Here is a 26,253-nt window from a genome sequence, read left to right as displayed (position 1 = left end):
ATTGGTACATGTATTTACCTTAATTTGTTCTACTGCATGTTATTATATGATAATGTATATGGAACAAAGGAAGATACCAAATTGTACCAAGGGTAATGTTGAACCACAACATATACATTGTATTTTTAGAATCAGTGTGCCTGGAACTCGTCCATGTACCGATATCCATATGGCATTTCCAAAAAGGAAACAAGTTAACGAGATTAACCTGAGGCCGTTAGCTTCAATGTTATTTTTTCATCACAGAGCACTTCCGGTTCTGATCAGAAAGTTTTCAACGAGCTTTCCTTCAAGAAATCACTCTCCGATATTAACAGATATTATCTTTAGACTTGTTCCGGAAAAACGTCTTAGGAAAAAAAATTATGATTTCGAAAAGCGCAGTAAAGGTTGGGAAATTAAACTGCCAGCACTTGAATTCTCAGAAATTGAACGAAATTGTTCATTATCAAGAGAGGATTAAGAGGTAAAAGAGATAATCCCCATTTTGGCCTTATCACCATTGTAATCCCTCTAAAGATATTTTAGATCAATGCCAGTTTCCATGAGGGTCTAGAAATAGCCAATCCCGTGAGGCAGATTTTGTTCGCGTAGACAGTCCAAGTGGTTTTACACTCATGTCATCTTTTACGACAACATCCAACCAATGTGCGTAGTGACATTACCGCCGAAGGACTGGATAACATTTCTAAAAGTAACTCGAGAGGGATAACCTAAGGACTCTAGCTTTGGTCTGGGACATCAACTGTGTTAACCTTCATCATCATGTATTTCATTCTTCAGGGGGGTTCTGACTACAATGTACTTTTTCTTAAAAACACAGATGCTCCGACATCTAAAGAAAATATTGCATTTAGTTTTGAAGAGTCTGGGAGAATTCACCGTTTTGTCGTATCAACACTTTAAAAAATAGACTGTATTGATTTTTTTTTTTTTTTTTTTTGGTAACGACAGTTTACTTCATAGTACAGACAAGAAAATATTCGTTCAAGCAAATATCTCTACCTATAAAAGCTTAAGCATTGGGCTTTACTTAAATGACTCCTTTGGTCTTGTTTGAAATTATTTCGTATTCTGGCTGTAAGGGAGTTTTTGAAAAAGTGCCCAAAATTTGGTCAATTTTAATCTCACGGGACCCCGGGCCATGGGGCTGAAATGCAGAACTCGGGTGGAAAACGATCAATGAAGCTAAAACTTTGGCATTTTACACAAGTCTGCATAAGGACTTTATGATCGCATGTGAGTGGAGTTTTAGGAAAATCAGTCAGTCGACCCCAATTTCCAAGTCTGCTCCGATCTCTCAGGCAGAGGCTCTTTAAGTCCAATTCTAGATAATAAAATCAATGTGATGCTTGTGTTTCCGTGACTATGTTTGTTCTATCAGTTAGTCTGTTGAGAAGTATAGGGCAAATTGAAAGGGTAAATCTTTTAACAACCTCCCCCACCCCCGGCCGACCCCACTTCTTCCCCAGCTAGCATAACGTCTTATATTAAGATAAACAGGCAGCTCCTTAGCGTAGTAACGTTTTATTACGGATCTCAAGGAGGAGAATTAGGCGTTAAGATATTTAGTTCATCCCCGGCATGATCTTCAAAATAATCAGAAAACTAAGAAATTTCAGTATTTAAGCGCCTGAACGCTCGGAACATTATTTTGTGATAGTGAGTTCTAGCCTTAAAAGAATACCAGGGAGACAGCGAGGCTGAGTGGTAAGGGCCCCGGACTTGAAATCCGGAGGACGCGGGTTCGAGTCCCGCTCTGACTACTAAGCTAGAGTTGTTTCTTGGTAGACCCTCGTTCAGCCCCTCGGCAACTTTTGTAAATAGCCGAGTGTTCATTTGCATTATTTGTTTCATCATTTGGTCTCATTGGCCCTGAAAAGCCCCATTGAGAGTGTGGTCAGTTAAGATATTTGTTTATCTTTTTTATTTATTTAATACCCAACTCAGTTATAACGAGAAAAATCTAAAATACTACTCTGCCAAAGAAAAACAACAAACAAACAATCAAACACTGGGTATACCAAGGTTGGAACGATGTTTTTAACGATTATTTTGTTTGGTAATCTTTTGTTTGATCAAAATTAAAATAAAATAAGAACTGTAATATCTTAGACTATCCCTTATGCCTAAGTACGGTTACAGAAGATTTCTTAGCGTGTTCGAGCGTCTAAAAAGCAGTGTATCCCGTACATGAACTACTTAATCCACAGATTGAGAGAATAACTGGAAGGATTGGTGCAGTGATCACCAAAGTCTCCATAACAACCCCACGGGCCGAAAATTGCGGCACCATTCTCTGTGACACCAATACCATGATCTGATCTTTTGCATGAATCACCTCCACCACCAATCATCATCACGGACGCGTCACCACCCCAGTCACACCAGAATGACAGGTAACGACTACTCTGAAGATTGCTGCTGCAGTGCATCTGACTGAAACCCACCGTGGATGAGTAGCTGCCACCATAGCCGGAGATGTAACAGCTTCCACGACATGCGTTACTGTTCCATGAAGCGCGAGACCTAAAGTTTCCAAAACTTGTTATAAAGCTTCTGAAGGTTTTCCCGCCAGTGCAGCTGCTGGTGTATAACAAGGCTGTGTTAGAGCTGTCATCACTCCGGGTTATTTTGATGTAACTGCCAGTGACAAGCCAGAATGCCTCTGATATCATGTCGTAGTTATTTAATGGACTGGTAACGCTGCCGAATGAAGATGTGCGGTCATACCACCAGCTGCCGCTAGACAGCATCCAGTTTTTACTGTCAGCATTTGAGAAACGTGAGATGAGAGTCCAGCCACCACCGTTAGAGGACATGTCACAGTACACCTAAGAAGGCCAACAAATGTTGATTATTAATGAAACCATGATGATCGTCTCGTTATAATATTTACTGGGAAAACAGCTTTACTTTTTAATTCGCTATAATGTTAGTTTAAAAAATCGCCTCCAGAATTGAAGCCATGAAACGAATTAAACCATTTGTTCCACGATCTACACTTCTCAGCAAATACAATGCTGCTTTTGTTCAATCTCACTTTGTCCACTGCAATTTAATGAGGGGTAACTGCGTCAAAATGGAAATAGAATGGCTATGATCGTTTCAAGACTACTTCAGAAGTTTATAAATAACATTTTCTTTGAGCATTTAGCCGAAGGGTCTTTCATGTATCAAAATGTCGGTAGTCGGTAACCATATATTTCTTCAAGTTCTTAATTTTATCAATAGGTGTTTATTTGTCGAACCCCGACAGTCAGTACACGTCACTGACATATGTCACACTGGAGGGGATCAGTCTTAATGATAACTGTTCCCTTAGAAGATACTACTTTGAATCCCATTCCCTCTTTTGCGGTATCGAGACGTACGCCCGCCAATTTGTCTGGCAAAATGAGTTTTAAATAAAAGAAAGTGGTCAAAACCTGAACTACTGAGCAATCTAATTTGTGATTATGGTCACTTGCCAACCAAATGCAAATGACCATATTTTAAATGAAACTTGCCTCGTCCTGGATAGGAGGAAAGTATACTATTAGTATATACCTTATTTTTAGGGTTGATGACTTCTTAGTTCCCATAATGACACCAAAGGAATGTAAAATTTCAAAGGTAGCCAGGCTGCATGTCTGAGATTCAGGCTGCAATATTGAAGGGGACCATTGAGAAGGAGGTGGGGTACAAACACAGCATCAGCTAAACTTTCGTGAAACACCGTAGTGTAATAGCTGGTAATTGTTTTGACAAGAGAGCAGAAAATGAGGCAAAACAAGCCGCAAAAGTTATGTCACAAGAGGAGTCGATAGTGTTTTCACGTCAAACAGACCGTTACTTGCCGTCACGAGAAAGCTACCAGTCCATTGTTCACAGTTTACGTTTTGATTGGTTAGTTTTGTTCTAGGTGGCCCGGTTCGAGTGGTCGCAATGTAATATTGTACTTAGTATAGGTAATCATACGGTTTCGAGTTCAATTTCAGCTTTTTGAAAAACTCACTCAACGAAAAAAACCATATGATTACTTAATAATAATATAAAAATGAAAAAAATTCGCGCGGAGGATATGCCGGAAGATCTTTCTTGCAGCCATTTTTTCTCATTGGAGAAAACTTTTTTCAAAGTTTCCGCTCAAAATTTTCCTCCTCATTTTACGTGATATCATTGACTTAGAAAATTTCCCATTGTCTTCCAGCCAGTCACAATCCAGAATTATGATGTGTAATTAGCACTGGTGTTACACTTGAACTGCGCTGTTCTCAGCTAATCAGAATCAGGTGATTTTTTCATGTATATTATTAAACACATAACTTGTTGTTCTAACTCTGAAAGACTTCAGATATAGGTTGTTTTCTTCCTTCATATTTTGTATTAGTCCTTTCTTACTCTCCAGGTTTATTTTGCATTGCGATGTAGGCGGATATCCTTCTTAGCTTCAATTTTTCCCAGCGTACGTAGATTTTTCTTATGACTTCCCAGCCATCGAACCCTCCCGTCCCTTTGGTTTTTCTCCTACCGACCCCTTCCCCAGCGCTTATTAAATGCCTGACAATATAATGTCGCAGGAATCATCCAGTTTTCTATCAATTAGGTCAAAGACTGTTACAGTGGTCAGTTCATGGAACCTCTGCGTTTGCTTGAAAGCACTTCAAACTGAACGAAAATATCTGGTATTTTAACTCTTGAAAGTACCTAAATTGTACCTGATAAGCCCTGGCATCCATTATTCTACACACTCGATTAAAAATATAAATCAGTGAGTATAATATAGTTTGAAGCCAAGCTCCAAATAGTAACTTGCATATTGTATCGATGTTACAAACATGCTTGTTTTTACTAGAAAATAAGTATATCAATGTTTGAAGGTTTAATATAAAAGAAAAGTTCAAGACATTCAAGAAATTTACTGTAAAGCAGAGAGTAAATAATGAGAATCTATTTGTGCTAAAGTTTTGAGGAACAAGTTCCAGAAAGTGACGGAAATTTAAATTAAATTTTCAAGAATTTTGCTTTTTTTTTTTAACATTTTTAAATATCCATCTGATTCAAATCTCATACAATTACAAAATATACATTGGTCAAATAATGGCGCATACTTGTTGGCAGTAAGGTTCCTTTTTTACGGTATGCTTCTGAGGCTATTATTGGTATTTCTGATCTGGATGTCAATTTATCTCAATTTATGCATTATGACAGCTTGCTTCAACCCATAGTTTGTTAGTTAGTTAGGTAGTTCCACTGGAGGGTTTAGAATTACGCGCTGTACGATGGGGGTGCACTTCTTACCCATATATTTCACCCTAAATATTGAAATGTCCCTGTTCGTTCTATTCGTTCTCTAGGGAGAGAGAGTAAATGTAAGAATAAAGTATTTTGCCAAAAACCAACAAACGAAAACAAGATATAGAAGGACCTAGCAAGGCTTGTGCCTGCACCTCTCAAGTCTAACAAAGTCTCCAATCGGTTACAATTGCTTCTAAAAGATACATTGTAGCATTCTAAAGTGTTAAAGAAATTTGTTCGTCTGTTTTAATTCAGGCTTCTGCATGTACTTTTAGGTGGACGAGATTCAACTCATGTTCAAGAATTGACAGCTTTTACTCTCAAATCGGATATATATGACAATAATCAAAAACTAACTTATTTTAGCCTGAGCAATGTTCTTGGAGGCAATGTCTGCTCTAGTTTTAAAACACGGTTTAATTTACAATGTGATGCTTCGATTTAAGCTGAATCACAAATGTCTCACCATATAAAACCTTCTTCTCGTTGCTCATAGCATAGCAACAGCTAGGTGCTGATAACCTACTCAAGATAACTCACTATTAGCTTATTGCTTCGGTCATTGAAAATGAGAAGAGAAAGTTTGTTTTGATTATCCACTAAAAGACATAGCAATAGTGGCGACCGATTGTCGGCTTAACAAAACCTTTCAGCTTAGCATAAATACGGACAACTACCTGAACTTCGACAAACGGTTGATCGGAACTGGCCTGCAATCTACGATTTTAATCAATGAATAAAAAATGCGAAAGTTCCCACCTGGAACGAAGATCCCCGTATGTTTATAGGGTATATTCCACTGGAGCTGTTCCCAGCTAAAAGGAGGTCTTTACAAGATGCCCGTTCTCCAACTTAAAAAGAAGGTATATAGTGTTAATTACTCACCTTACGACCTAACTTACAAGATAACATGATAAAGCCTAATAAGAAAAAGATAATTTCTTGAAAGGAGAACGAAATCATCATCATCATCATCATCATCATCATAATCATCATCATCATCATCATCATCATCAACAACAACAACAACATTTTCGTCATCATCATTATCATTTTATCTGAACCCGAAGTAGGGAGTTAGTAAAATTTGGGGAAACACTTCAAGGGGGATCACAAGTGTTTAATGTTATACGGATTTTTCTTATTATTATCATTTTGTCTGCAATAAGCAGGCAAAACAAACATCGATCAAATAAACGACCAGTCTGTGTCCGGCACAACGTCCAATTTAGATATCGTGCTGGTCAGCGGGCGTTTCCCTTCCGGGTTCCCTAACCTCGAGGGAAGTTATACTCACTGTAGTTTTTAGTTTCCGAACAGTAATATAACAAGCCAGCAATTTACCACTGCTTACGAAGCTACACAAAAACCCTGATAATATCAAGAGCTGAACGCAGTCAAAATCAGGAAGTAAAGTTTACACACAATAGATTTTACGGCTTTAATTTCACAACTGCTTAAGTTGTGTATAACTGCGATGATCAATCATGTCTTCATATCTTTCTCCGCAGTTCAAATATATGATCTTTCATGTGTTCACATGCAATGTTAAATTGCATCGGTTCTCAAAAAGAGTTAAGCTTTGTTCAATGGGACATTGGTCCCCTGCTTTGGCTACCTTTCTGAACATCAGTCAAACCGATGAAAAACCGATGGACACAACTTCGACTAACTGAATACGAACTGAACTATCCCTTTCCTTGACAAAGTGTTCCTCCGTAAGCACTTTGACATATGCAAGTGAAGTTGTATACACCATCTACACATGTCCCGCCGTCTTGACACTGATTCGAGTAACACTCATCTATTTCTGCAAACAGCCATTGAGCTCGCAATTAACTTTTCGTGTACTCATACACGCCTTGTAAAAATCTCATAACGATCTCACAAAGCGTTTCTGACTGCCTTCAACTTGATGCAGCAAGCGGCTGATTATATTACTCTCAATAACATGACATAGGCTTAATTGCAAAAAATCATCTTTATTGGGTGGTTCACTAATGTCTCACTTTCAACAAATTCAAACTTTTTCGATTGGTCGAGAGCTGATCAATTTGTCCAAGTTGGTCTGGCAACGACCCGTTATGTTCGCAAGCGCTTCCAAACACGGAAATTAAAAAAAAAACATACAAACAAACTACCAATGTTAACATATTAGATAGTTTTATTCTTAAAACACTAAGAGCTACCATTGTTTTGTTTTTGTAACTTGGACCATAAATGAGTCAGGAGCATCTGTTACAATTATCGATTTATAATGAGTACTCTTAATATGTTTTAAAAGTCCTTAGATTGAAATCCACGTTAAGCTGCCTTTGCATTCCTTAGATTTTCCAAAAAATCACTCCAATTTACCTACCACGACCTATACGAATCGTCGTTGTAGGATTAAATAAGGTTGTAAAAATTCCACCTTCTTCTTTGCAGGCAAATGACAGCATAAACAAATAGCTGGGTTTGTCTGTATTCAATATCTCGTGGAAACAAAATTGACTGTTTCCATTCCAAGAAATACGAATAACTATTTGATCTCTAAAGAAAAGTTTCATTTTTGTGTTCGACAAATCTCTTTTTCAGCGCGCTCGAAATCGGCACTGATCTGGCTAAAGCCACGAGGACGAGAGTGCTGTGGTTTCGCTAACTTCTGTTGATGCTTGAAGACATAAATTCGCCTTGCTCGCAACATAATTACGCGTCAACAGCTGTTTTATTGAGCTATTGTGGAGGGTCTTTTATAGTGCGCGCTTAATTTCTTACAGGGTGTTTTACCAACAAAACAGAAAACAGTGTCTAACTGAAGTCAATAAAAGTAACTCTTGAAGAAATATGCTTTTTGTACCTTGACATTGTTTTCCAAAATACGGCGAGGGACAAATACATGTGTAGTTATTAACTCCATCAGTACAAAATCCACCATTCAGACAGGGATTACTGGAACATTCGTCGAACTCTGCATGGAAATAAAACCGGTTGGTGTTACGTTAATTAAGTTTTATTTAGTATTATTCGTTTAATATCTATTTGTTTACTTCTTCTTTCTTTTTTTTTTCTTTCACACGCTGAGCATGGATATCCGCTCTGATTATTCTTGTCTTTCACGTCACCGCAGCCATTTTGGTGTACCAACGCGGCGGCCATGTTGGTGTTCCAGATTAATCCTGTGGGATTTGAACTCTTTTCCCATGTGAGTGAAAACGCTCTATTGCATTAATACCTTTTTATAATTATTGGTATTAAATCAAACCCACCTTCGCATGTCCGCCCCATGTGTGTGCGAGGACAGGCGCAGGTAAATTTTCTTTTGCCGTTAACACAGGTTCCTCCATTCAAACACAGATTACTAGTGCATTCGTCATAATCTGTTCGCAAAAAAGCATCATAAATTGATTAAGTTTTTGTCTTGCTGAGGTCTTATTCTCCATTCTTATAGTTACCAGTTAAGGTCATTCCCCAGCGAATACCGATGATAACATGTAGTCTTGCCCTTTGTTTCCTACTCTAATTTTTCAACTTGTGGTAGTGGAGGAATATGAAAGTTGATATTCTTAACAAAATAGAATGTGTATTCACCTTTTTTACAAGTATATTGATGACATGCAGCACAATCTACGTCATTCCACTTGTAACCGTGATCAACACCGAGTGTGTGTACGCAGTCTTCTCCACCAATGTTGTTTGGTTGTTTCTCTGCCCAGTAGCGGAATTTCTCAGGACACCCATCCACCCAGACGAACAGTGCTTCTGTGGCAATGTCATTCAAACCAATCCATGCCTTGCCACCATTGTGTCTTTGCTGAATATACACGTTTTCCTCTTGAGTTTCAATAGCGGCTAAGTTAGCGCCCATGTTTCTGCAGATTGCACTGGCGTTGGACCATGTCTCACATATTTCACTGGTAAAGTAACAGGAACCATTGTAGAAACTCCAGCCAGGTTCACAAACAGCTATACAAAGAAAGTAATGCAATTAGCTATCTATTAGGGTGCTCTAGCTAATATATAGATTTAGGCCAGCCTAAAAGCGTAGCTCCTGGGCCGGGTTGTTCAGAGTCAAATTAACCTAACCCAGGAAAAGGAAGAATTTTGATTTGAGTTTATAACTTGGCGTTGAGGTTTTTTGTATATTGTTTGGCCTTCTGTTTTGAGTTTTAATAATCACTATATATGCAAAACAAAGCGGCAAAAAACATTTGCATAGAAGAAAGAGTTATAATTCGGTTAACCTTTAATCCTGGGTTAGCGTTAACCGGCTTCCGAACAATCCTGCCCTGTTTTCAACAAGTTAACCTGGGATGAGCCCGCGATCCAACCGAAAACCAGCACTTGGTCAGCGACCTCGATGAGCTGTAAACTTGAGCCCGCGATATGGTCATGTAATACTGATCAGCGGATACCTTGTTTTAAAAGATGTCAATTGATCATATCTTGGATGTCCAATATCAAAGAAGTACACGGCAAACCAAGGCTGCATATCTCTGTCAACCTATTATTTGGAGTATGGCCGCCATGTTGCGCGACTCCGTCGTCGTCGTCGCCGTCGTGCGTACGCGCCCTCGAGCAATACCGCTAGCCATGGTAACCATGAGAAAATCAACTCACGGGTTTCCTTTTCTTTCCTATATGAGTAGGGGGCTCCGCTTGGCGGTCCTTCGGGCCGCCGGAGCTCCGCTATTAGGGTGTAATATGACGTCTGTCTTTTTTCTGGAGCTGCAACATTCGTATGTTTAAAAAGTTCATATTGTAGCATATAAATACGTAACGCAATCAAACTTTTACAATAGAAATGGAGTTTTGTGTACACCGTTCGCCATTCATTGTATCAACTGGAGCGTCCGCTGGGGCAATAAATGTGGCCGTTGTTGAGAGGTGGCCGTTGGTGTATATGTTTAACCGTATAATAAAGTAGTTAAGCCCGTAAGAAAAATGATTCAACGTTAGCTATACCAACAAAGCAACCACTCTAACCAATAGTTATATTCAAACTTCAGCAACTTCAACTTCACTTTATTTTGCACTTACAGTTTTGAAATTACCATATTAGCATAAAAAAAGAAAAAAAGATACATATATAACAATTAAAGGTGAAAATGGTCTATAGTTTGTGCATGGAGGCTAATAGAACCGCGAAGTTGTCGAGTTAGTCTCCATCTCGTTTGAGTGAACATAAAAAAAAAGAAAAAAAAAACATGGGGGTAGAAGGACGGATTACTAAAGGAAAGTGCTAGAAGAATTGTGATCTTTCCCAAAGTGACCTTTCTTTTTTATCCCACCTGGCATGATTGCATATGACACTGATAGAGCATCATGCTGGTTCACAAACAATTCCTTCACGCATGCTCTAAATCCTGTCCTGTTTATATACTGCAAAGAAGAAGAAGACATGCAGAAAAGAATTACTGAAAAAACTTGCGAAGTGATAATAAATGTTACTGAATCCAGACATGTTATCAATCAAACTCAGCAATGTTTGCCTACATTTTCCTCTTTGCAACCTCTAAATCTATTCGCATGCAATTATTTTTTTTGTATCATACCATTCATTAACTGCGCATTCTCCCCACTAAACATACTGTAGCTAGGGCACACCTCGTTAGATAGCAAGCACATGGAAAATTGTAGACAGCTTATAAATGCATCAAACGGAGCTGCTCAGTATTGACCCCAGGGACTACAACTATTCAGATGGTATAATGAAAAAAAAAAAAAAAAGCGATTCTGACCTCAACCCAAGCTGATATTGAATTATAAATAGGATTAAGGTTTCCTCCTTTTGTTGAGTGATTTGCAGTCACCAAAATTGCTGGAGAGTTGTTATAATGCCTCTTAAAGACCACGTCCTAATGAAAGAGAGGAACAGGCATATTTTCTTACTATGAATGTAGCATAATTTGTCCAATCCAAAATAAGTAACATAAAATCAACATCCAATTGCGTAATAACGAAGAAATAAATGAAAAATACGATTACAAATACGATTATAAATGAAAATGTCACGTGGTTAAGAGCCGGGGCAACAAATGTACAGGTATAGCTGAAATTGTATACCTAAACTAAAAGTGATAAGAAATCTAAACTATAAGGTTAGTGTTCAAAAACGAGTTATTAGTGCTGAGCCACAGAATTGAATCTTAGCACCTTTTGAAAACGTTTTATGGTAGATGCACCTTTTGAGACGCGGAATTCGCATCTCCTTTCTTGAACTTTTAAATTACTGCCATGTGATGCTTTCCATATCACATATGTACCTTCAGGGTCCGGTAATATGGGCAACATTTTTCTTCAACTTGTCTCGCAACATTGTTGCATTGCAAGTTGAAACACTCTGTTGAGCGTATTACCACGTTTGTGACCAACTTCTCCCGCAGCAAAATACAGTGTTGCAAGTTGAGGTAACATGTTGCGCAAAGTAGACTCGAGTTCTACTTTCTGCAACAAATTTTAGTCTTGCTGCTCGTATTACCACTGGAGCTACAACTTGTCTCGCAACAAATTTGAATTCGACGCTTGTGATTGGCTGCCGCGAAGCCAGGCAACGCGGCAAAAAAAAAAGAAAGAAAGAAAGAAAGAAAGAAAAAAATCCACGGCCGAGCCTGAATTCGAGGTAGGCCAGTAGCTCTAGGAAAGTAATAAATTTGCCCTGTACAAAGTCCTCGAGGGTTATCATAGTCTTTGGGGTACATCGTTTGTCCCTTCAAAACAAGCGACAAAAAAGGCAAAAGGCTTGAAAGAACTTGCAGAAATACAACTTTTTGCCTGCTATCTTTTACAACAACAACAACAACAACAACAACAACAACAACAAAACTTTATTTTGTTCTAAAATGACACTGAGCTTTATACTGAGAGAACTTTGCTGGCACGGGAAATTAAGAAGAAAATGACGGCCAGAAGTCGAAGTGGAAGCTCGCCGAAACGCTAAATTATATGAAAGAAGGCGCCATCTTCATTTGCACACAACTGACTCAGTAATGAAAAGCGCAGAATTCGCAGACTTGCAACATTGTATTTTGCTGCGAGACAAGTTAACGTTGGTCACAAACGTGGTAATACGCGTAACAGAGTGTTTCAACTTGCAATGCAACAATGTTGCGAGACAAGTTGAAGAAAAGTGTTGCCCGTATTACCGGACCTTTAACAATAATTATTTGGAAAGTTTGAGTCAAGGGGTTATGATCCTGATCATATTCTGTCGTTTGAATATATGAACGACTCAATGAAGCTGAACGGCAAGTTAATAGATCGTAATACGAACGCCAAAGTAAGCTGTATCCTGAACTGTGAACATACCTCGCAGAAAGCATAGTTGAATTCTTTGGATGGTTGTTTTCCGTTGGCAAAGTATACAAACCCATGTTCCCTAAACAGAGGTCTATGAAGCTCTTCAAATGCCATCCAATCCTGAAAAAAGAATGGAACTGGCATAATTTTTGTTATCATCGCTTCAGACTTCAGACTTCAGACTTCAGACTTCAGACTTCGGACTTTAGACCTCAGACTTCAGATTTCAGACTTCAGACTTCAGACGTCAGACTTCAGACTTCAGACGTCAGACCTCAGGCTTCAAACTTCAGACTTCAGACTTCAAGGACCCCACTCCAGGGAAAGTTTGTTAAAAATGAGGCTTGTTTCACGTTTACTTAATGGCGTGTGACTTTGCAATATTAGTGGATCCATATTTTCTGACATCACGGAGAAAATAGTGACATCCAAGAATGAGATTTTATTGCTGTCATAGAAAATAATAATCAACAGAAAATGATATCGCCGCTCCATCTAGGCTATCCACGTAAGAAAAATTGAATCTAATAAATATCCATGGGGCTCCATTAACCCCCTCTCGTACCGTCGTGTGTTAATGATCGCTGATATATCCCAGGACCTCCCAGGGCTAAATGAAAAGTTGTCTTTCGTATTTGTTTGAGATTAAAAACTGACATCGAACCACAAATTCGCATCCTAGATTCTGCCGCACAACCCGAGGCGCTGATTGTGAAAGAATCAGTGAAATTGTCGCAAGCTGATTGTTGCCATCTTGGAACGGACCAAAGTTAGAAGTCAGAATTACGAAGTATGAAGACTGAAGACAGGAATCTGAAGTCTTTTCTTAGTATAAGAAGAGAATTGAATCTGGCGGTCAATTACATTTCCGAGGGCAATCCTGACCTTAAGTTAAGTAAACCTGAACTTAGAAGCCTTTTCACTGTAGCCACCGCCCAGACCCATTTCTTATTTAACGGTTCTTTCTATGACCAAATTGATGGTGTGGCCATGGGGTCTCCCCTTGCTCCCGTATTAGCCAATCTTTTTATGGGGCATCATGAAAAACTATGGTTGGAGAATTTTCAATGCTCTAAAATTTTATTTTATCGTAGGTATGTTGACGACACTTTTTGTTTATTTCACTCGGAGCACGATGCTGTTATATTTTTTGACTACATTAACTCTAGGCACCCCAACATAAGGTTTACTATGGAAAAAGAACTTAATCGCAAATTACCCTTTCTAGATGTTCTTATTGATAATAGTGACACTAATTCCTTCCTAACTAGGGTTTACCGTAAGAAAACCTTTACTGGGTTATTAACTAATTATTTTAGCTTCACCTCGTACTCATACAAAGTAGGTCTCATTAGGACTCTTGTTGACAGGGCCTACAAGATCAACAACACTTGGTTGGGGTTACACGAGGATATAACCAAGCTTACTGAAATTCTCAAAAAGAACCTTTTCCCTGCCCATTTAATTGAAAAAGTGGTTAACCGTTACATCACTGGGACCCATAGCAATCATTGTCCCCGGGGCTACCCCCTTACCACCTCGCCCACGTTTTACTTTAAGCTGCCATACATAGGCCATTTTTCTGTCATCACTCAGAAGAAGATTCGACACTTAATCAAGCGCTATTGTAATGATTTAGACATCAAATTAGTTTTTTCTTCCTTCAAGATAGGTAACCTTTTTGGTGTGAAAGACCCTATCCCCGACGGGCTTCGTTCACGTGTGGTTTATAAGTTTACATGTGCGGGCTGTAATGCCTGTTATGTCGGCGAAACCTCCCGACATTTTTCCACACGCGTACGTGAGCACTTAGCCGTTGATAGGGCCTCTCACATCTTCAAACATCTTCAGAATTCTGAACGTTGTCGCTCATTGTGTTCAATAGACTGCTTTCATATTTTAGATCACGCCACTACCAGCTTTCAACTCAAGATAAAGGAGGCTATTCATATTCAAAAAGAACTACCTTCCCTCAATCAGCAATTACACCATGTAAATCTAAAATTATCCTTTTAACTTACACCTTTTCACGTTCTTGTTGTTACTATTTGTCTTAATTAGCATTTTTGCCTACTTATTATTCAACTTGCTTTGTAATCATTCATTCAACTGAAGATGACAGAAGCTCTGTCGAAACATGTCTTGCAAACTTAAAAAATTGGTCGTTTTCCTTAAAATATTGACATGTCTGCTGCTATCTAGACCTTTTAGAATTGAATCTACATTTAAAGATTCTAAAGCCGTATTTTTAATATCGGTTACTGAGAATCACTCACAGCGTGGATGCTTTGGTGGACTCCATCAAAGTTTTGTAATTCTCTGATACAGATCTTGAAGGACGTTGTTGTGACATCTTCTACCCACGCAGAGGAAGCATCGTGCTTTACACCATGCCTTTCATGCTGTGCTGACAAAAGCACAGTTGGCACTGATTTAAACTTTTTCTGCCAAAATATAAATGGCAATAGAAATATTAAAAGCCTCTTTAAGGAGCTCTAGACTCGTCTTAACTGGTCGTTAGCTTTGCTTGAAATCTACCCAGACAAATAGATAGATTAAACTTTAAAATCATTATTATAACAAAAGTTAATTATTTACATCTACTGCTAAAGAAGTGTTAATATTTGATGAGCTGCATGAAGCTATTAAAAGAAAGATTACACCACTGAAGCAGAAGCTTGGTTAATTAGATGTAGAAAAGAAAAGAAGATCTTCACTGCATCACTCGATTGTTTAATTAACAGATGCATTCTTTGAAGTATAAGTGTTATGATTGATTCTAACCGGAGGCAGAGACACGGAGCGGCAATTCGTTCCAGTCCACCAAGTCGGCATGTCCATTTTCCCCGACACTCCCCCATTAGGGGCCCCCTGGTATGCTAACCAGTCCACTGTGGCAAACGTTTGTCCATCTTTCTTCTCATTTCTCCCAGCCTGTGTAACACAAACTGTGAAATTGTTCTCTCTGATGTCTTCAACCCAGACCACCACAGCTTCATGGACATAACCAGGCTCTGTGTGGTTAACATGATTCACGGAAACTTGTATGTGAACTGTTTTGTCGGGATAGAAGACATAAGGAGCCAGTGGGACTTGGTCACAAACTGATTCAGCCCAGCTTGGGGTTCGATGGAGAAGATGACGACCTTTCTGCGAAGGAAATCCTAGGAATGAAATATAAGGAATGTCAACTTAATGTCAATTCTTATGACAATGAGAAAAATAGTGGCCACAAGTAAAGATAGCATTGATACTTTCTCGGATATATTCAGGCCTGTTACTAAGCATTGCTGACGTCAATATTTTTATTCGAGATTCAAGGCCAATTATCCAAAAAATGCCTGCCTGCCCCTAATTTCTTTATTGATTTTAATAGCCCTTGCTAAAATCCTCTTGTTTTTCCACATTTGTCCTAATTTGTACCAAAGACCTTAGTATATAGAAATAGCCGTCTTGCAGCTACAGTAGATTAAATCCATGTAGTGGTCGTCGACTTAATTTATAGCAGTTTGTTTACCTGTACAGGCACCTGGGTGATACAGAGTGAAGTTAGCTTTCAGATGGCACATTTCTCGCTGGAACACACACTCGTTGTCGTATGTGGTTCCATTAGAGGAACACACAGGCTCTTCGTATGATGGACAATTATCCACACATATACACCGCGCGTCCCTGGGCCCAAACGCCTTACAGACAGCGAAGTAGTTACAGGAAATGTTGATACACAGATCAAGAGCTGTAAAACGAAATATTTAGCAAATGGAAATGGGATTCATCAAGTGAATCTACCTACTGCTTGATTGGCAAGTCTAACGCTGCATTCTTCGTTGTTTAGTGATCAATACTAGTACCGATCCATTTTTCGTTTCAAAAATTATCATAGGAATTTAAATATTTCAGAGTTTGGGGTGGGGTACAATTTTACGCTCTGTTTTGAAAATTGGTTGCTGCATGAAAGTCTACTCATGTAATCTCACAGAAAAGTGTCAAATGGTATGTACTTGATAATTAATTGAGTAGAGAGTTAAATTATCATTTCAGCAGAGCCTCAGAGTCTTGTCAGTGGTGTACGGCTTAAAAGCCACATTCTGATCAGACATTCTAATTAGGCTGCCAGGTCCAGGATAAAAACGACGAGGAAGGAATCTCCAAGTAATTCATAACAATTACGATACGCGTATCACTCATATTTTAAAATTAAATTACACACATCACAGTCTTTGTTCTTGCCTAAATTAAAGTCAACTTTGACCTGTAGTTTTCTTAACGCACAGTTTGAGTTCAAGCAATCTTTGATTTACCTCCGATAACCGCGTAATCAACAGTAACGGGATCGTGCTGAATTTCCATTCCTGCCAAGTCTTTTACACACACACGAAAATATGAAGTCGTTATTTCCTATTATCCAGCAAAAAGAATTGGATTAGTAGAATAATGATATTCACTGAAAACGCTTCAATTTGATGAGTAGGGAGAATTTGCTTGCAAACCTTTTGCAGGTGGAATTTAAAGTGTCTGCAAAATGTCATGATACGCAATAAAAGATATACTAAGACTAGCTCGCTATTCTTTTGCCAGATGAATTTCCAGCTCTTTGAGAATTTCCAGGAATTCTCAGATATTCCCAGAAATTCCAGACTATGCCGATTAGACAGAGTTGCATAAGTTTGGAATTCCTGAGAATTCTTGGGAACTGCACGTTACACAAATGTATATGCTTGTAATTCCTAGGAATGCTCAAGAATCCTACTTGAGGTATTCTTAAAATTGAATGTCAAACATATGTCCTTGGGATCACGACTGGACCGATTTTAGCTCTGTAAATTATATTTTCCATGAAAGCACTCCAACCCTTAGATTTTAGGGACGACTTAAAAGTATTTCAGACAAAACTATTACTTAAATTCTCTAAAGTTCAAGATGTGTGTCTCACCAAATTTTACTTTAATATCGCAGTGGATTTTTCTGTTGAACAGTAAAGAGCACTACATGTCAGGGTATAGACAAGTTACCTCAATCCAACTGTTTATGACGTTGTTCTCTGGCTTGATAGAATAGACGTTCTTGCCATCGTAAAGGTGATTTGCTGTTACCATGACAACCGGAGGTGCATAAAACTCTTTCGAGAAATTATGTATCTGTCACGACAGCAAAAGAGAAGGTTAGAAATAAGAATTGCCTGACGACATAATATTGATAGTAACAGGCTCGAGGCACTTAGGATTTCCGCTTTTCTTTTTGCTGAATAGATTTCAGGTGAAAAAGTATTACCTTACAAAAAGCGAAATTGTCTTTTTCCAGCGGAGCGCCACCATTTTTAAACTGTAGTTTTCCTTCAAAGGTAAGATGAACGCCTCCTCGCGTGAATGCTAGCCAGTCCTGAAAGAAAACATAGTACATTAGAAATCATAGGGTCACTTCAAAGTTATAAACTCATATCTATTTTAAAAACAATTCTCATTCAAATTTTGACTTGAAAGTTTAATAGGTATTAGAAAAATATCTGATCGGTCTGTGATAATAAGTTCAAACAGTTTAAATCAAGCATTTGTGGTCCAAGTTCTGGTTATTTTATAATTGGAGGAATATGTCAGCTTTTGGTGCGAAGAGGAAACAAGCGTTCCTTAACTTCATCAGCCACAATTATTTTCATAACAGTCAAGGAGTTTCCCCAGACAGAAGTCTTTGAATTCTTTCAGTACGATTATCTCACTGTGAAAACTTACCACTTGTAAATTCTGATGCTTCCCGTCGAATGTTTTCACTTCGCGAAGGCACACCCTGAAATAATCTTCTTTAAGCTCTTCTATCCAGATATTCATGGCGTCCTGTGACCTGTTGCTGACAGAGTGACACGCTGTGGCGAGAAGTTTTGGGACAGAGGGAAAGCGCTGCAAAGAAAGAGCAAAAAACATTTTCTTTACTCTAGTATCAGTTTTAAAAGTTTACTGAGCTGCAGATCTGACCTTGAAACTATAACGTTGCTAGGCGACAGCATCGATAATTCGATTACTTCTCATGTTTTATTATCATATTAAGAACGTTTTCCCTGCTAACATTAACTAACCATTACAGTTGTCAAATCACCTGTGCAAAGCTAACTCGTTCACATTTTGTGCCGCTGGTGAATGTACTGAAGGAGGCGGTGCCGTCCAACATTCCAGAGGGTGTGCCTCGAAATGCAATCCAATCCACGATAGCGGATCCATTTGTACCAAGACCCGATTCCAATACACATACACGAAAACTGCTCTGTGTCACGTCTGATGTCCACACAACTGCTGAATCATGAACATTGGAAGATACTTTCCCATGGTTGATGGATGCAAGAACACGTACATTTCTAGAGCTAGAAAATGCACGAGGGTACTTCACGGTTGTGCAGTAAGAAAAGTTGGGGCGTGCCACAGTGAAGTTGACCTTGCCATTTTGAACGGCAACTTGTCCTAAAATGAGATGATGGAGAGCATTTTCAAAAGTGAAAACAGGAAAGAGAGCAACCAAGCAGAGACCTTAGAATGCAACTCATTTTTTGAAAATGAGTAACTCTGTGATTCTACAATGAACTCCCGAAGGGGTTTAGCGTGTGACCTAAATTAGAACTAATTTAACTCTCCAGTTTCACTTAAAAACTTAAAACTTCCATCTTGTTTCTACTGTGACACGGTTATAACTGGTCAACTAAGCATTTCCTTCTTTGTATCTGAATGTTTGTCACCACTACTCAATTGAATGCTTTTACTGTAAAACTGCATTTCTACATTAAATTTAAAAAAAGAAAAAACTGAAACAATGGTTTCTTTTCCTTATTCTTAAACTTATAGGTAAAAACATTTCCTTTTTTTACTTCTTTCCTTGTAACTGCGATAACAGTATAAATAATGGGTGTAAAACATGTAAGTCAAGTAGTAAACTACAAAAGAAAGTGTTCCAACTAAATGCAGTGTTACATTTGACACGAATTCTGAGAGAATATAAAAATTGATCTGCTTAATCAACTGAGAGGCATTTCCTGAAAGCTGGAAATGCATTCATGCTATTTTTGCTCTGCTCCAGTTTACTTCCCTGAAATTAATTTCAGCCCTGCCACAGTTTCATTTTCCAACAATATATTAATGGTATTTAACTGTAAATACAAAACCCTTTGAATTTTTTGTGTCGTGAATCCATTCGTATCTTTCATTCAAGAAGTGGTAGCTAGAAGTAGATGTGTTTATAGTACTATGAAGGATTTAGGGTAGAATTATAGAATTTTAGCAAGTTGTGATAACCGAACAGGTATCTCTGTAAACTATAATATCTAAAACTCTTCTAATTACTGTTAAGTGACATTGACAATACCGATGTGGTAAGGACATTGAAAGCGATAGAGAATTTTTGTATGGAAATGTAATGATGATTTTGGATCATTTAAATGCCATACTGTATTTAACTCTAGGCCCATTTAAAGATATCAAACATGCACGTAAGTGAAAAACAATATTGGAGATGGTTCTGGTGTATTAAGATCTTAACGCTATTTTGGTGACATTATGTTTTCTAGCTTTAGCGGTCGTTAGCATCACGAGGTAATTTAAGCTAAGAATGAGAAAAATTGCATTACTGTAGAACATTTTCTTACAGTACATTTTTCTTCTATCCGAACATATTACCAGCCTTCTTCTCTCCCCAATCAGTACAAGGCAGTCTCAATTGGGGTCCTTATTTTCCAAGCATAAACATTATCCACAAGCCTTTCAAGGCCTATAATAATTCAAATTCAATCATTAACCACAATAAATTGAAGTTAACTTTAGCCATAATCCTGTATGAGGTATTTTAGAACTGTTGTTTATGTCGATATGGTCATACTCATTTCACTGTACTCAAAGTACTCAGATGGTATAAATTAAAGTCGCGATACAGCATTCAGTTTATTACAACAACAACAGCAACAACAACAACAACAACAACAACAACAACAACAACTGGAGTACTTAGAAATCACCATCAATGATAGCTACTTAAAGTAACCAAGCAAATTGAACACAGTTCTTAAATGTAACTAAGACTGTACTAAGAATTCTGAAATGGTTTAGTGTCCTCCATAGGATCTCACTTAAACCCTCTGCAAAATAAACGTAGTACTGCTCAATATCTGCAGCCGTGTTTCTACTGTACTGTCCTTCCTCAACTAAAGAAAATCTGCCTCTTTTGTTTTTGCCTGTTAAAGCAATTTATCTGTGCTACCGAAATTGAGACAAAAATTTGACTTTCAAAATGTTTCCCAGCTAAATTTTTTTTATGCAAAATTGAAAATAATTAAAAATAACTCCTTATCTTTTTCTAGAGTTTGTGTTCAAATAAAAAGTTTTAAGAGTAACTAGTTACTGTGAAGCATGCATCTCTTCGCTGTGTGCATGACTAGACCTGAATTAACCATCTAAAAAAACACGTAGTACTGCTCAATATCTGAAACCGTGTTTCTACTGTAATTCCTTAACTGAAGAAAAACTGCGTCAATTGTTTTTGCATGTTAAAGCAATATATCGGTGTCACCAAAATCCAAAGAAAAATTTGACTTTCAAAATGTTTCCCAGCTGATAAATTTTGTTTCTTCGCTGTGTGACTAATATTGGTGCAGACATTAAAAAATTTTAACGTTTAAATTAATACTTATAAGTATTGTAACATAATCATATCTAACTCAGTTAATGTAATTCAATGTAATGTAATGTACCTAATGTAATGTAGGTAATTAATGACAGTGATGTAATGTTACTAGGCAATGTAATTTATAAAAAGTAGCTTACAAAGTTATAGTTTGGTTGATTTTCCAAAGTAATATTCCAAATCTTGCATTTTTGGGCATTATAAAATCATACCACCACAGAGGGAAGTTCCAGTTTTCCTTTACAACACATTTGCTCTAAAATTCTTTAACGCCTCTACAATATATATTTTTTTGTAGATATTTTTCAGAGCGTATGGATTTTTCAATACAAACGGCTGTCGTTAATTTTTTTTCTCACTATCGAAACGGAAGAAAACAAACGCTATACACCAGCCTATTTGTTTAGAATTATCGAAAAGCCACTGGGATTACTCTTGAGTAGTTCATATTCCCCTCTGGAAGCGCAGTAAAGCTTCAGTTGAGATTTGTGTCTTTGTGAAGAAAAAGCACTGTAGTAAATATATGTACCATAAATTAAAATATGACTTTTTTTTAATTTTCCGAGTTGATTTCTTTTTATTTTGACAAGTTTTTCAGGCCGCAGCATATTTTGTTTAGTAGAGATCAGCCAAAATTATATAAGGAAACAAGTTTTATATTTGATTTTTCCGATATTGACCTTTGAATTTGGGTTTCTATTATGTAGGCTGCATTTGCAGCATCAAGAACATCTCGGAAAATTGTCCAATCTAGCAGATGGAACTGCTTGAATTTCCTGAGGAAAGCAAACTGTTATGATGACAGAATCTAGCCTGGATAATTCTGGTAAATGTTTCAGAAAGTGATTTGAAGCCCTAGTCGCTATTCTGTGAACACGAAAAAAACAATTTCCTCAAAGACATAGCAAAAGTATTTTTGTTCATGTGTAAAGAAGATTTTTTTGAGGAGTATTTTCTGCTCTGTTCGAAAAAAGACACACAATTTAGTTGATAAAATTGCTGAAGTTTCCTTATGAAGACTTATCTAGAACTTTTGGTAAATAATTCATAAATTGATACAGACGCTTCTGTCAATATTGCGGAAGCAGAAACGTTATGCGATTTTTGACTCGCTACATTCACAATTCCCATTTCCGCGCACACGCGAAGAGTACTTTTATCTGCTAATATTAACACTTATAGATTTCTAGACCTTATAATTTTGAGTCTACAACTTTTCATAGTTTTATTACTATCGGTGCTTTGATAAAGGAAATTAGATCAAACTCTATACCTGTTGCCAAGCGGGCCCCATTTGATGCATTCTACCTACTTACCTACTTACCTACCTACCTATTTACCTGACATGATTGGGATGTAGCTATGGTTTTCTTGTGAAGCATTAGCTACAAAAGTAAAAGTTTGGTTACTATGAAAGTCTTTTTGAGGTAAAATTGTTATTTTTTTTGTAAGATAAATCTTTTAATGGTTTTTAAAAATGTCTTTTCATCAATGGGGCTTATTTCGTTCTTCCAAATATTTTACAATGAAAAGCAAAATACCTCAGTTTTTCTTAATTCGCTACACTTGCTGAAAGCTAGTCATTCTAGAAAATGGTTCCACCGATCTCTTCTCCAACACAGTAAAACGTTCAAAGTTTGCCCTCATAGGGGATTCCTAAAACACAGATTATTTACAAGATGATAAAAAGGCATCTTTACACTAAAAACTTCAACTAGTTTTGTAAAATTGAGTAGCTGGCCGTAAAATTTATAATACGAGGCTAGCAAAGTTAGATTTTAATTTGTATTCAAAAGCAATCTTCCAAAATCTTACATTTTTCGGTATAATAAAACCATACCATCACAGAGGGAAGTTTTTTTGTTCGGCCATTTCTAGTTTCGCTCAGTAGCACGTACATTTGTTCTAAAATTCGTTCGTGCCCTTATATAATCGTTTGTCTAAGTTTTCAGTGAGTACTGCTATTTAGTTTTTCTCCCTATAGAAAAAAAAAGAAAAGTGATGCTGTATATCAGCCTATTTTTTCACTCTAGAGTAGTTGATATTCCCCTATGAAAGTGCAGTAGCTACAGTTTAAACTCTTACTTTGTGAAGACAGAGTACTGCTGTAAAAAAAAATATGAGCCATTATTTTGAAAGTTCACATTTCAAGTATTTTTGTATGGCACGAAAATATGAAGGCTTTTCATTTTGAGATTTGGATACAAGTTTTGAAGGCCACAACACATTTTGCTTTAATTTGTGGATATCAGTCAAAAATGAGAAGAAAAAAAAAGATTTTTATAGTTGATTTTACATAAGCACTTTTTTGAATTTGAAATTAGTTTTGACTGTTATGGGCATCTTAAAACACGTTTGATTGATAGTTTTAACTAGTTAATTTTTACAATATGTAGGCTGCATTATATCAGGTAAATTTTTGTAAGTTGTCCAATCTAGCAGATGAACTGCTTGAATTTCTTCAGGAAAGTAATTTTGCAATATGACAGATGCTAGCCTGGATATTTTGGCTAAATCCTTCAGGAACCAATTTGAAGGCTTAGTTACTATTATGTGAGAAAGAAAAATCAAATTTCCTCAAAGGCATGGCAAACTTTAAAATGATTCATACTTATTTATATTTCTTTGTAAATGTTTAAAAAACTGTTTCAGAGGAATATTTTCTGCTTAGTTAGAAAGAAAAATCATCCAATTTAGTTGAAAAAATTGTTCATAATGTCCTAATAGTCATGAAAAGTAAGACGATAGAGAGTGATACAGAAAAGATTGGTCTTATTTACTACTCTAGCAGAAAGTAAACTAACTCAATTTAATTAATTGATTGGATTGATCGAATTTCGTCGAAAGCATGAGAGAAAGATGATGGAGCTTTACTTCAATATCTAAATAACTTTGGTAATTTTCTCCCTCGGAGTGATTCAAATGTTTAGTTACTACTCTGTGCGCAAAAAGAAACATCCAATTTTGTTGAAAATAGTGAGCAAATTTCGTCACAAGCAAGGCTAAAGTAAGTTGATGGAGACTTATCTGGATAACTTCGGTTACTGTCTTAGAAAGTGATTTATACTGTTAGACAGAAAAATCATCCAATTTAGTTGACAAAGTTGCTCAAATTTCCCAATAATCATGGCAAGTAAGACAACAGAGAGTGATGTAGACAGTTTTCGTAAATCTTGCAGACAAAGCCTCATCCTAGCAGAAAGAAAAATCATTTCATTTCATTGTTTGATAAAATTTCTCGAAATTCGTCAAAAAGCATGCCTAAAGAAAGATGATAGACCTTGAGTTAATGTCTAAATAAGTTTGGTAATTTTGTTTTTCCTCGTGGTGATTCATATGCTTAGTTACGACTTTGTGGGCAGAAAGAAACATCCAATTGTGTTGCTAATAGTGCGCGAATTTTGTCATAAGCAAAGCCTAAGTAAATTGATGGAGACTTACCCGGATAACTTTGGTTAATGTCTTAGAAAGCGATTTATACTGTTAGACAGAAAAAAATCATCCATTTTAGTTGACAAAGTTGCTCAAATTTCCCAATAATTATGGCAACTAACTAAATATATTTTTAAGACTGAGAGTGATGTAGATAATTTTCGTAAATCTTGCAGAGAGTTATTCAACTACTTATTCTAGCAGAAAGAAAAATAATTCCATTTAATTAATTGATAAAATTGCTCGAAATTTCTCAAAAGCACTAGGCATAATTAAAGAAAGATGGTAGATATTGACTTTAATGTCTAAGTAAGTTTGGTAATTTATTTTTTCCTCAGTGAATCAAATGTTTAGTTGTGTGCAAAAAGAAAGGCAACTTTGTGGCTAACAGTGCGCGAATTTCGTCATAAGACAGACAAAAGTAAGTTGATAGAAAAGTTTCTAGATAACTGTGGTAAAATTTTTAGAAGTGATTCACAGTAGACTTGCGTAAAACTCGGTGAACAAGAAAACGCATTCAATTTAGGTGATAAATTCGCTCAAGTTTCCTCAAAATCATGATATGAAGGTGACGAAGATTGATCTATAGATTTTTGTCAAACATCTCAGAAACTGACTCATGTTATATTTTAAACCCGCTGCTTTCTCAATTCCAATCTCCGTTCACAAGCGGAGAGTCAGGTATTATCTCGTATCGGTACAGCTTATATAATTTACAGTTGTGCATGGCTCTAAGTAAGTCGTGGCAGTTCAAGAAACGTTCGTTCCGCTAGGTGATTATTGAATCCCGTTCAAAACTTATTTGAGGAATATTCTGTTGAAAAAAAATTGCAATAATGGAGCCGAATATTACACCTAGGCAAAACCATGATTGTAACTACAATAAATCTGAAGATTTTTTGGTAATTTTTTAATCTTTATTTTTAAATAATTTCGTGCGAGTTTAGAGCTTAGTTTCAGGATTTCGTTATCTTTGTACTAAGCGAAATCGTTTATTCCAGTTTTAGTACGTAATTCACTGGTGATCTATTTGTTACGCGAAACTGCTGATGTATGTGTTCAAGAATATGAAATAGCCGTAAAGAAAACGCTGTACTGATCTAATTTTGGAAACGTAAGTTAACTACAGCAGATTTGCTGAGGTAGAATTTGCCAGAGAAACATGGTTTGCGCGAAGGAGGATTCAATAGCTCGTTAACTTATAGACATAAAATTATGTTGTTTAGCTACCTGATACCGCAGTTAGGTAACCGAATAAAAACAGCAGAGACACAAAATGCTCCATTTCAAGCACAATCTGCGCCTCCAGGAAGGAAATTCGGTGGGTTACCAAGAGTTGAAAATGATCCAACTTGAAAGTAGAGTGGTACAATTGACGTCTTAACTACTACTAATTTAGGACGTCAAAGTAGCATAATATATGTGTTTAATGAACGAGTCAGGACAAGAAACGGACAAGTGAAGTACCTGTAAATAATTCTTTTTTTTTTCAATCTCGGCTAATTGATATTATCGAACTAAACTTTGCTGTATTATCTACGAATCTGGCCAAAGGAACAATAAATCCCTTTGAGCCGTTGACGTACATTGAGATAGCCCGTCAAACACATC

General features: G+C 37.1%; 2 protein-coding genes across 2 annotated transcripts; one reads left to right on the top strand and one right to left on the bottom strand.

Annotated features, from left to right (window-relative positions):
• Positions 1–1,511: 1,511 nt before the first annotated feature.
• Positions 1,512–26,014, bottom strand: LOC110040962 (uncharacterized). The gene is made up of 17 exons (XM_089270606.1): positions 25,873–26,014; positions 18,646–19,004; positions 18,285–18,449; positions 17,830–17,937; positions 17,571–17,696; positions 16,860–16,956; positions 16,076–16,294; positions 15,343–15,722; positions 14,835–15,002; positions 12,568–12,678; positions 11,001–11,117; positions 10,551–10,641; positions 8,851–9,225; positions 8,529–8,639; positions 8,120–8,230; positions 6,040–6,131; positions 1,512–2,834 (listed from the first exon to the last, which is right to left on the bottom strand). Exons 1-17 carry the CDS (start codon positions 25,925–25,927, stop codon positions 2,199–2,201), a joined length of 3,321 nt encoding a protein of 1,106 aa, XP_089126732.1. The 5' UTR covers positions 25,928–26,014; the 3' UTR covers positions 1,512–2,198.
• On the top strand, positions 13,351–14,735 carry LOC149118667 (uncharacterized). Its single transcript, XM_089287790.1, has one exon. The coding sequence runs from the start codon at positions 13,351–13,353 to the stop codon at positions 14,572–14,574; it is 1,224 nt and encodes a 407-aa protein (XP_089143916.1). The 3' UTR covers positions 14,575–14,735.
• Positions 26,015–26,253: the final 239 nt, after the last annotated feature.

Source organism: Orbicella faveolata, unplaced genomic scaffold (genome assembly GCF_042242905.1).
Source record: "Orbicella faveolata isolate gen_17 unplaced genomic scaffold, um_ofav_v1 contig_1, whole genome shotgun sequence".
Classification (NCBI taxonomy): Eukaryota; Metazoa; Cnidaria; class Anthozoa; order Scleractinia; family Merulinidae; genus Orbicella; species Orbicella faveolata.
This window is presented reverse-complemented; position numbering and strand designations above follow the sequence as displayed.